This window comes from Dermochelys coriacea, chromosome 5 (genome assembly GCF_009764565.3).
Source record: "Dermochelys coriacea isolate rDerCor1 chromosome 5, rDerCor1.pri.v4, whole genome shotgun sequence".
Classification (NCBI taxonomy): Eukaryota; Metazoa; Chordata; order Testudines; family Dermochelyidae; genus Dermochelys; species Dermochelys coriacea.
The window spans coordinates 1150470-1161390 of record NC_050072.1 but is presented as its reverse complement, the minus strand read 5'-3'; the positions used below and the strand labels follow the sequence as shown (position 1 = coordinate 1161390).

At 66.0% G+C, this 10921-nt stretch overlaps 1 protein-coding gene across 1 annotated transcript; it reads left to right on the top strand.

Annotated features, from left to right (window-relative positions):
* On the top strand, window positions 1-10720 carry FAM221B (family with sequence similarity 221 member B). Its single transcript, XM_043515000.1, has 6 exons — window positions 1-316; window positions 1790-1933; window positions 2156-2266; window positions 6147-6350; window positions 7347-7466; window positions 10419-10720. The coding sequence occupies exons 1-6, from the start codon at window positions 1-3 to the stop codon at window positions 10718-10720; spliced, it is 1197 nt and encodes a 398-aa protein (XP_043370935.1).
* Window positions 10721-10921: the final 201 nt, after the last annotated feature.

Sequence of the window (10921 nt, the reverse complement as noted above, 5' to 3'; positions counted from 1 at the left end):
ATGGAGGGTGAGGAGTCCAGCATGGAGGGCATGGGAGTCTGGTCGCCCCCGCCGGCCGAGGAGCCCTCGGGCCCGTCCCCCCTGCTGGCCGAGGAGCCCCCCTTGCCGGCCCAAGACCCCTTGGGCCCGTCCCCCCTGCCAGGCCAGGAGCCCTCTGGCCCATCCCACTCACCGGCTGAGGCGCCGGCTGGGGCTGGGGTGGAGGCCGACGAGGAGGAGGACAAGGAGGAGGTGGAAGTGACCGACATCCACACCCAGACGAAGCACAAGCCCCTGGGGGGCACGAAGAAGAAAGCAGCCAAGAAAGGGGTTGTGGGTAAGTCACCCCTGCCCCCGGGAGTAACCCAGTGCTGGCGCTGGGGCTGGCAATGCCAAGGGCCGTATGGGCCCTGGGGCCCGATCTCCCCTCGATGGGGTGAGCTGAGGCCTCGGGATCCAGGGCTGCGAAGCTGCCTCTAGCACCAGCGCGACCTCCCGGCTCTGACCCAGTCTATCTCCACCCTGACCCTGAGCCCCACTCCCTGCCAGGAAAAAGGCTGGGGGAGGGTGTCACGGAGTCCCTGGGCGATGCTCTGGAGCTGCTCCCTATGAAGCCAGGCAGGACTCTGGGGGAGTCTCCTCTCTGGGCGCAGCCTGTCTGCAGGACACGCAGCTCACCCGGCTTCCCCCTTCCTGGGTCTGACCTCGGAGCATCCAGCATCCTCTGCCCCTCCGTGCGCTTCCCACAGCCAGTCCGCCCAGGCGGGGTCCTGGGGAAGCCAGAGGGTCCTGCCCCCCAACTCCGCAGTCAGACGTGACTCTCAGCCAGCCAGGAAAACAGAAGGTTTATTAGACGACAGGAACATGGTCTAAACAAGAGCTTGTAGGTGCAGAGAACAGAACCCCTCAGCTGGGTCCATTTTGGGGGGCAGTGAGCCAGACAACCCCGTCTGCACTTCACTCCATGTCCCCAGCCAGCCCCAAACTGAAACTCTCTCCAGTCCCTCCTCCTCTGGGCTTTGTCCCTTTCCGGGGCCAGAAGATCACCGGATTCTTATGTTCTCCAACCCTTTAGCTCTCACCTTGCAGGGGGGAAGGGCCCAGGCCATCAGTGGCCAGGAAACTGGGTGTCGGCCATTCTCGGTGTCCAGACCCCTGCACACACCTGCCCTCGAGGGCTCTGCAAGGATCATACACCCTTATCCCACCCCCTAGAGACTTAAGAACTGCCTAGGGGAAACTGAGGCACCCCCACACTATTCAGAGGAAACATTAAGAACAGTCCTGCTTTGTCACAGAGGGGCAGGGCTAGGAGAAGAGGGTGTAAATGTGCCCCAGCACCCAAGACTATGAATGGGGATTGAGGGATCCAGGAGTAGGAGGAGCCCCTAGCTTGGGTAGCAGAGGCTGCAGATCAGGGTTGAGGGGCACCAGCAGGGCTGTGTTTGGGAAGCCCAGGGCTGGGCTAGCAGGGCTGTGTGGGTCAGGACTGAGGGGCATCAGCAGTGCTGTGGGGTGAGGGGAGCCGAGGGCTGGGCTAGCAGCGAGGTGTGGATTGGGATTGAGGGGCACCAGCAGGACTATGGGGAGCCCAGCGCGGAGCTAGCAGGGGGGTGTGGGTTGGAAGTGAGGGGCACCGGCAGAGCCAGGGAGGGCTGGCTGCCAGCTGTGCTACCCTGAGTGGGGGCTCCGGGCAGTCAGTCCCATGCAGAGCCTGGGCTCAGAGAGCAGGGCCAGGCCCCATGGGTCAGGGAGGGTCCCAGCTGGAGAGGCTGCCCCTGCCCACCCACCCCGCCCCGTCTCTGCCCAGGCTACTCGGTGCGGCCCATCGTCCCGGCCAGGAGGGCCGAGCTGGTGGCGGTGGCCAAGGCCATGCACCAGGAGCAGTTCGGCAGGGAGGTGCAGGAGCTGTTCCACCTGGAGAGGGAGACGGCCCTCAAGGCCATGCAGACAGGTAGGGCCCTTCGCGGCGGGCACGGGACCCCTCTGCTCGCTGGAGAATGGCGCCGAGCCCTGCGGGCTGGAGCTGGGGGGCTCAGGGAGGCCAGGGAGCCTGGCCTGGGACTAAGGGGGCACAGCAGGTAACTCGGGAGCCCAGGACCTGGCTGGGGGGCACCAGCGCAGGAGAGCAGGGGATGGAGGATCCTGGGCAGGGCTGACCCCCTCCCGCCCACAGGTCTCTACATCGGTTGGCGCTGCCCTGAGTATCTGTGGGACTGTTTCCGCGTGAGTGACCTCTCCAAGTGCTTCTGCGGGCACCTCCTGCGGGAGCACCAGGTCTACGTCGGTAGGTGCGGGGCAGCCGGGTGCTCTGGGGCAGGGCTGGCGGGGTCTGGGGGGGTGCCAGGCCCGTTTTGGTGAGTACGGGGCAGCCGGGTGCTCTGGGGCAGGGCTGGCGGGGTCTGGGGGGTGCCAGGCCCGTGTTGGTGAGTACGGGGCAGCCGGGTGCTCTAGGGCAGGGTTGGTGGGATCTGGGGGGTGCCAGGCCCGTGTTGGTGAGTACGGGGCAGCCGGGTGCTCTAGGGCAGGGTTGGCAGGGTCTGGGGGGTGCCAGGCCCGTGTTGGTGAGTACGGGGCAGCCGGGTGCTCTGGGGCAGGGTTGGTGGGATCTGGGGGGTGCCAGGCCCGTGTTGGTGAGTACGGGGCAGCCGGGTGCTCTAGGGCAGGGTTGGTGGGATCTGGGGGGTTCCAGGCCCATGTTGGTGAGTACGGGACAGCCGGGTGCTCTGGGGCAGGGTTGGCAGGGTCTGGGGGGTGCCAGGCCCGTGTTGGTGAGTACAGGGCAGCCGGGTGCTCTGGGGCAGTGCTGGCGGGGTCTGGGGGGGTGCCAGGCCCGTGTTGGTGAGTACGGGGCAGCCGGGTGCTCTGGGGCAGGGTTGGTGGGATCTGGGGGGTGCCAGGCCCGTGTTGGTGAGTACGGGGCAGCCGGGGGCTCTGGGGCAGGGTTGGTGGGATCTGGGGGGTGCCAGGCCCGTGTTGGTGAGTACGGGGCAGCCGGGTGCTCTGGGGCAGGGCTGGCGGGGTCTGGGGGGGTGCCAGGCCCATGTTGGTGAGTACGGGGCAGCCGGGTGCTCTGGGGCAGGGCTGGTGGGGTCTGGGGGGTGCCAGGCCCATGTTGGTGAGTACGGGGCAGCCGGGTGCTTGGGGAAGGGCTGGCGGGGTCTGGGGGGGTGCCAGGCCCGTGTTGGTGAGTACGGGGCAGCCGGGTGCTCTGGGGCAGGGTTGGTGGGATCTGGGGGGTGCCAGGCCCATGTTGGTGAGTACGGGGCAGCCGGGTGCTTTGGGGAAGGGCTGGCGGGGTCTGGGGGGGGTGCCAGGCCCGTTTTGGTGAGTACGGGGCAGCCGGGTGCTCTGGGGCAGGGCTGGCGGGGTCTGGGGGGGTGCCAGGCCCGTGTTGGTGAGTACGGGACAGCCGGGTGCTCTGGGGCAGGGTTGGCAGGGTCTGGGGGGGGTGCCAGGACCATGTTGGTGAGTACGGGGCAGCCGGGTGCTCTGGGGCAGGGCTGGCGGGGTCTGGGGGGGTGCCAGGCCCGTTTTGGTGAGTACGGGGCAGCCGGGTGCTCTGGGGCAGGGCTGGCGGGGTCTGGGGGGTGCCAGGCCCGTGTTGGTGAGTACGGGGCAGCCGGGTGCTCTAGGGCAGGGTTGGTGGGATCTGGGGGGTGCCAGGCCCGTGTTGGTGAGTACGGGGCAGCCGGGTGCTCTAGGGCAGGGTTGGCAGGGTCTGGGGGGTGCCAGGCCCGTGTTGGTGAGTACGGGGCAGCCGGGTGCTCTGGGGCAGGGTTGGTGGGATCTGGGGGGTGCCAGGCCCGTGTTGGTGAGTACGGGGCAGCCGGGTGCTCTAGGGCAGGGTTGGTGGGATCTGGGGGGTTCCAGGCCCATGTTGGTGAGTACGGGACAGCCGGGTGCTCTGGGGCAGGGTTGGCAGGGTCTGGGGGGTGCCAGGCCCATGTTGGTGAGTACAGGGCAGCCGGGTGCTCTGGGGCAGGGTTGGCAGGGTCTGGGGGGTGCCAGGCCCGTGTTGGTGAGTACAGGGCAGCCGGGTGCTCTGGGGCAGTGCTGGCGGGGTCTGGGGGGGTGCCAGGCCCGTGTTGGTGAGTACGGGGCAGCCGGGTGCTCTGGGGCAGGGTTGGTGGGATCTGGGGGGTGCCAGGCCCGTGTTGGTGAGTACGGGGCAGCCGGGTGCTCTGGGGCAGGGTTGGTGGGATCTGGGGGGTGCCAGGCCCGTGTTGGTGAGTACGGGGCAGCCGGGTGCTCTGGGGCAGGGCTGGCGGGGTCTGGGGGGGTGCCAGGCCCATGTTGGTGAGTACGGGGCAGCCGGGTGCTCTGGGGCAGGGCTGGTGGGGTCTGGGGGGTGCCAGGCCCATGTTGGTGAGTACGGGGCAGCCGGGTGCTTTGGGGAAGGGCTGGCGGGGTCTGGGGGGGTGCCAGGCCCGTGTTGGTGAGTACGGGGCAGCCGGGTGCTCTGGGGCAGGGTTGGTGGGATCTGGGGGGTGCCAGGCCCATGTTGGTGAGTACGGGGCAGCCGGGTGCTTTGGGGAAGGGCTGGCGGGGTCTGGGGGGGTGCCAGGCCCGTTTTGGTGAGTACGGGGCAGCCGGGTGCTCTGGGGCAGGGCTGGCGGGGTCTGGGGGGGGTGCCAGGCCCGTGTTGGTGAGTACGGGACAGCCGGGTGCTCTGGGGCAGGGTTGGCAGGGTCTGGGGGGGTGCCAGGACCATGTTGGTGAGTACGGGGCAGCCGGGTGCTCTGGGGCAGGGCTGGCGGGGTCTGGGGGGGGTGCCAGGCCCGTGTTGGTGAGTACGGGGCAGCCGGGTGCTCTGGGGCAGGGCTGGCGGGGTCTGGGGGGGTGCCAGGCCCATGTTGGTGAGTACGGGGCAGCCGGGTGCTCTGGGGCAGGGCTGGCGGGGTCTGGGGGGGTGCCAGGCCCGTGTTGGTGAGTACGGGGCAGCCGGGTGCTCTGGGGCAGGGCTGGCGGGGTCTGGGGGGGTGCCAGGCCCATGTTGGTGAGTACGGGGCAGCCGGGTGCTCTGGGGCAGGGTTGGCGGGGTCTGGGGGGGTGCCAGGCCCATGTTGGTGAGTACGGGACAGCCGGGGACTCTGGGGCAGGGTTGGCGGGGTCTGGGGGGGGTGCCAGGCCCATGTTGGTGAGTACGAGGCAGCCGGGTGCTCTGGGGCAGGGTTGGTGGGATCTGGGGGGGTGCCAGGCCCATGTTGGTGAGTTCGGGGCAGCCAGGTGCTCTGGGGCAGGGCTGGCGGGGTCTGGGGGGGGTGCCAGGCCCGTGTTGGTGAGTACGGGGCAGCTGGGTGCTCTGGGGCAGGGCTCGCGGGGTCTGGGGGGGTGCCAGGCCTGTGTCAGGGGGTACGGGGTGCCCGGGTGTCATGCGGAAGGGCTGGCAGGGCACCAGACCCATGTTGGTGAGTACCATGTGCCCAGGGGTGCCATTGGGCAGGGCTGGCGGGGTCTGGGGAACACCAGGCCCGTGTTGGTGAGTACGGGGTAGCCAGGTGCCATGGGGTAGGGCTGGTGGAGGCTGGGGAGCACCAGGCCTGTGTCGGGGGTCTGGGTTGCCTGGGTTCAGTGGGGAAGGGCTGGCAGAAACTAGGGGTAGTATGTGAGCTCTCCAGGCACCAGTTCCCCTCTTGGGCCCTGTTCCCTGCCAGCCCCGTGCACTCAAGGCTGGCAGCAATGGGTCAGCCCCACTCTGTCCCAGGGAGCCCATGTGCCCATCCCCCAGGGCCAAGGCAGGGGTCCCCCATTGCACACCCAGCTCCAATTCCCTCCTGCTGCCTCTGAGCTTGGCTGCTCCTCGGCCCCTTCTCTGCTGGGCCAGGCTGTGGGGCAGGGGGTGCTGGGGTGGGGCCCTTCATAGAGCAGGCAGGTCTCCTTAGCAGCAGCCTGGCAGCGTTCAAAGGCTGGGCTTTCTCTGGGGCAGAGCAGGGACCCTAGAGACAGCCAAGCCCGAAGAGACTCTCCCCCTTCCCACACCAGACTGCCAGCTCAGAGCCTGGGCCCCACCCCCAGCCTGGGGGGCTCTATGGGGCAGTGCCCCCAGCTCAGCACCCGTGCACCCCAGCCTGGAGGGCTCTATGGGGCAGTTCCTGGGGCTCTCCCCTGGGGCGGGGAGGGCTCGCTGCGTGTGGCCCAAGGGGTGACGGGTGCTTGCTCTGCAGAGAGGCGTGCGTGGGTGCCCTGCATCGTGCCCAGCTGCAAGTGCCAGAGCTTCATCTTCATCCCCTCCCGGCCCGAGGACGTGGGCGAGTTCTGGCTGCGGAAGAGAGTTGGCTTCGACCCCTCCACCTGGCGGGCCATGTGCCGCTGCAAGCACAGCCACGAGGAGCATGCGCCCAGCGCCAGCCGCGCCTGTCGAGCCGCAGGTGGGCGCAGCTACGGGCAAGGCGTGCGGCTGCAGGGGAGAGAGTGTGCGCGTGCCTGTGTGGGGGGTGTACATGTGGGCTGTCACTGCGTATGTGTGCATGCACGCACATTGGCTGTCACTGTGTGTGTGTAGGTGTCCGTGGGCTGTCAATGTGTACGTGTGTGTGCGCATGTGTGGGTAGTATGCACAGGGGCTGTCATTGTGTGTGTACATGTGGGGGAGGAGGTGCACGTGGGCTGTCACTTTCTGTGTGTGTGTGTGTGTGTGTGTGGGCTGTCACTGTATATGCATGTGCCTGTGTGTGTGCGCGCACATGGGCTGTCACTGTGTGTGTGTGTGTGTGTGTGTCTGTGGGTTGCCTGTGTGTGCGTGTGTGACGCAGCAGGGAGCTGGGAAACTGGGCAAAGGTGTCACTGGCTCCAACCCCCTTCCAGCTCAGGTGACAGGCTCCGGTCGCCTCACTCCAGTGGAGTCACCCCCTCTCTCCCACCCCGTGCAGACAGTCCCAGCAGTCCACCCCGCTCCCTGCTGCGTCACAGCGTGTGTGCATGTGTGCACATGGGCTCTGTGTGTGTGTGTGTATATATGTGTGTGCGTGTCTGTATGTGTGTGCGTGCGTGCGTGCATATGGGCTGTCACTGTGTGTTTACATGTGTGTGTGTCTGTGGGTTATCTGTGTGCATGTATATGTGGACTGTCACTATGTGTGCGTGCGTGTGCTCATATGGGCTGTCACTGTGTGTGTCTGTGGACTGTCACTGTGTGCATGTGCGTGTGTGCACGTGGACAGTCACTGCATGTCCCCTGGGCATTTCCTGCCAACCCTGTGGCACAGAAAGCGTCTCCCTGGTGCCTGTGGCTGGGTGTGCTCTTGCCGGAGGCTGCTGGTGCTATGGGGAGGGTGAGGGAGGGTACTGGGGACTCTCGGGTGCTCTGGCCAAGACCCAGGGGCCCTGAATCCGCATCGGGCTGAGCCCTGCCCTTCCCCACACAGGCTGTTGGTGTGTCAGCTTTGAGTCCAACTTCCTGTGTGCGGCCTGTGACCGGCCCTGGGAGGAGCACGAGACCTTCTTTGAGACGGCCGAGTCTAGGAGAAAAGGGGGCAGGCCCTATGGTACGTGCAGCGCGGGGGGTGCACATGCATGGCCTCTGCCCCCCTCACTCCCATGGCGGCACATAGGGTCTGGCACAGCGCAGTGCGGCCCCTAGCTCAGTCGCCCCTTGAGCCCCAGGGCGTATCACCTTGGGGAAAACGCCCACGGCCCTGCCCCATGGCAGCGCTGTCACCCTGGCATAGCCCCAGGGACATGCCTGTCCTGGGACAGAGTAGCTGGCACAGAGCCCCAGGCATGTCTGCCCCCCCCCACACACCATTCCCCTGGCCCAGCCTGTCACAGAGTCCCCGGGCGATGCTCTAGAGCTGCTCCCCACAAAGCCAGGCAGGACTCTGGGGAGTCTCCTCTCTGGGCGCAGCCTGTCTGCAGGACACACAGCTCACCCGGCTCCCCCCTTCCTGGGTCTGACCTCGGGGCATTCAGCATCCTCTGCCCCTCCGTGCGCTTCCCACAGCCAGTCCACCCAGCCTGGGGAAGCCAGAGGGTCCTGCCCCCCAACTCTGTGGTCAGACGTGACTCTCAGCCAGCCAGTAAAACAGAAGGTTTATTAGACGACAGGAACATGGTCTAAACCAGAGCTTGTAGTTACAGAGAACCCTCAGCGGGGTCCATTTTGGGGGGCAGTGAGCCAGACAACCCCGTCTGCACTTCACTCCATGTCCCCAGCCAACCCCAAACTGCCTCCCCCTCCAGACCCTCCTCCTCTGGGCTTTGTCCCTTTCCTGGGCCAGGAGGGCACCGGATTCCTTTGTTCTCCAACCCTTTAGCTCTCACCTTGCAGGGGGGAAGGGCCCAGGCCATCAGTTGCCAGGAAACAGGGTGTCGGCCATTCTCTGTGTCCAGCCCCTGCACACACCTGCCCTCTAGGGCTCTGCAACGATCCTACACCCTTATCCCACCACCTAGAGACTTAAGAACTGCACAGGGGAAACTGAGGCACCCCCACAATATTCAGAGCAAACATTAAGAACAGTCCCACTTCGTCACACAGCCCCCTCCAGCACTAGGCACTGGGCCTGCACTTTGCACACGGGGACACACCACGGCCCCCCCACACTGAGCCCCGCCACTCACTATGGCTCCCCAGTGGAACAGAAGCGAGGCACCCAGCCGGGATCACGAGTCCAGCAGCAAAGGGGCCGGGATGGGCAAGCGAAGCCCAACTCCCTCCCCGCTCTGGCAGCTGGCTCCGGAGAGCCACTCCTGACCCCTCAGACCTCGGGCCCTGTTCCCTCTGTTGTGGGGCCACAGGATAGGGGCTGCACCCCGGTGTTTAGACAGTCCCTTGGAGGATCCCTTCAATGGGTCAGATCCTCACAGAGCGTGGGCCGCCTTTCCTTCCCCCAGCCCCACTGCCCTCCACCTCCAAGTTTAACCCCTTGGGCTCCAGCCTCCTGCTCCACCTCTGGAGCCCTGCCCAGCGCATCCCACCCAGCCGGACCCTGGGCGAGACAAAGCCCCAGTGGGTTCCCCTCGGTCACCTCCCATCCTTTGGTCTCCAGGCAGGGCCATGCTGCGTTCCCAGCCGCTGCACCAGAGCTCCCCTACTGCTGTGTCCTCACAGTTGGCAAGGTCTCCCCGGAGCCCTAGTCTGGGTCGCTTCCAGCCGGTTCTGTAAGGACCCGATTCATTGCACCCCAACAGCAGGCGACCTCACCCCACCCCCCGTGTCCCCCGTGCTGGGCCGGGGCAGCGTTAACCCTTTTGTGCCCTCTGAGTAACAATACAACGTAGAGAGGGAAACTGAGGCACACATTGGCTTCATAAAAATATTACCAAAAAATCCTGCTTCATCAGCCCGACCATGGCGTTGGAGTGTGCCACACCCCATAGCCACTGGCCACCAGGACTTCCCAGCCGGTCAGGGGAATCCTTTGTGTCGTCAAGGAAACACCATTCCCCAACCCAGCCGCTGACTGCTGACTGCCTCCTACCCGGTCCCTGTCCCAGGAAAGAAATTAACCCCTTCACTCCCAGATGGTTACAGTACAGTGAGTGGGGAAACTGAGGCACACTTATTTTGTCCATAAAATTAATATAGCGTTTTCTTACATCCTCCGCCCTGGCCTTCTCTGATGTCCCTTTGTGAGGGATTGAAGCTAAGCCAGAAGAAGGCCACTCACGCCAGAGTCAGAGCATCCACACGGGGCGTTGTGCCGGTGCAGCGCCAGCGGTATCGCAGTGTAGTTCTGTGGGGCGCCTTCCCTGTGTCACACACACTCTGCAAAGCTCAGCTCCAGATCGGGGGCCCTGCCCTGTGTCCTCAGCCACACACCACCCCCTGCTCCCGCCACCTCCCGCCTTCCCCTGAGCCTCCCCCCGGCCAAACTCAGAGAGCGGGGGGCACCGGCTGAACAGCACAGCTGGGCACCCCTCCAGTGAGGCCGGGATGGACCCATTGGGCTGTTCGCAGGGGTGGGAGAACACCGGGCTGGGTGGGACCATTGATCTGTTCTGGGGGTGGGAAACCCTGGGCTAGACGGGCCCATTGGTCTGATCTCGGGGGGACCCTGGGCTGGACGGGCCCACTGGTCTGATCTGAGGCGATCCCTGCTGACGGGCTGGGGTGGGTTGATGACCTGGCGCCTCCCACACCCGCAGTAACTGGACTATTGGTGTCCGGTCCATACATCTGACCGGATACTGCTAAGGTCCCTTTTCGATCAGACACCGGGCATCTGGCAACCCTACCTGTTACCACCTCCCCCCTCCCGAGTTACCCTTATGCCCTGTGGCCCCCGTCCCATGTCCCTGTCTTTCCCCTTACGCCATGTCTGCCATCCCTTCCCATTACACCCCCCATTCCTCCTCATGTTACCCCCACTGCCATGGCCCCCGTCCCTTGCTGTTACCCCCATGCCCTGCAGCCCCCATTCCATGCCTCTGGCCCTCTCCAGGGCCCCCATCCTTGTGGCCTCTGTCCCATGCCTGCCTCTCTCTTCTGCCCCCAGGAGAAGCCTACTTGCCCTTTGCCGAGATGCCCGAGCTGCGGAACACCGTCCTGACGGGACACCCGGGGCACAGCTTTGCCCCCCAGGCCCCCGCTGGGGGAGCTCCCTGCCCCGTCCTCACACGCTCTGCCTTTTCCCTCCCCAGGACTGCGAAGCCCAGCCAAGCAGAGCGGCAAGAAGGCGTGAGGCCCGCCCCGGGGCAGCCACCAATAAAGGGACTTGGCTCTGCATGTGTGGAGGTCGGGCGTGGGGCAGATCTCTGGGCCGGGGAGCGCCGCACACGAGGGATGGAGGGGGGATAGAGTGAGCGAGCCAGGTGGGGGGGCAATAACCGGGGAGCAGCCCTGTGTGCTGCCAGCCTGGAGGCTGAGCACCGACTCCTGGCACAGCCCAATGGCCCAGCTCGGCACCTGTGTGAGCTGCTACCGCGTGCTGCCAGCCTGGCCGTTAACCCCACAGCAAGGCTCCCCCGTGACACACGGAGAGCAGGCCTAGGGGGAGTG

What these genes read in the sequence shown, in the direction of transcription:
- FAM221B (XM_043515000.1), top strand. Translation starts at nt 1, where the DNA reads ATGGAGGGTGAGGAGTCCAGCATGGAGGGCATGGGAGTCTGGTCGCCC. An exon ending in AGCCAAGAAAGGGGTTGTGG is followed by an intron (nt 317 to 1,789) that starts GTAAGTCACCCC and finishes GTCTCTGCCCAG; the next exon opens with GCTACTCGGTGCGGCCCATC. An exon ending in GGAGCACCAGGTCTACGTCG is followed by an intron (nt 2,267 to 6,146) that starts GTAGGTGCGGGG and finishes CTTGCTCTGCAG; the next exon opens with AGAGGCGTGCGTGGGTGCCC.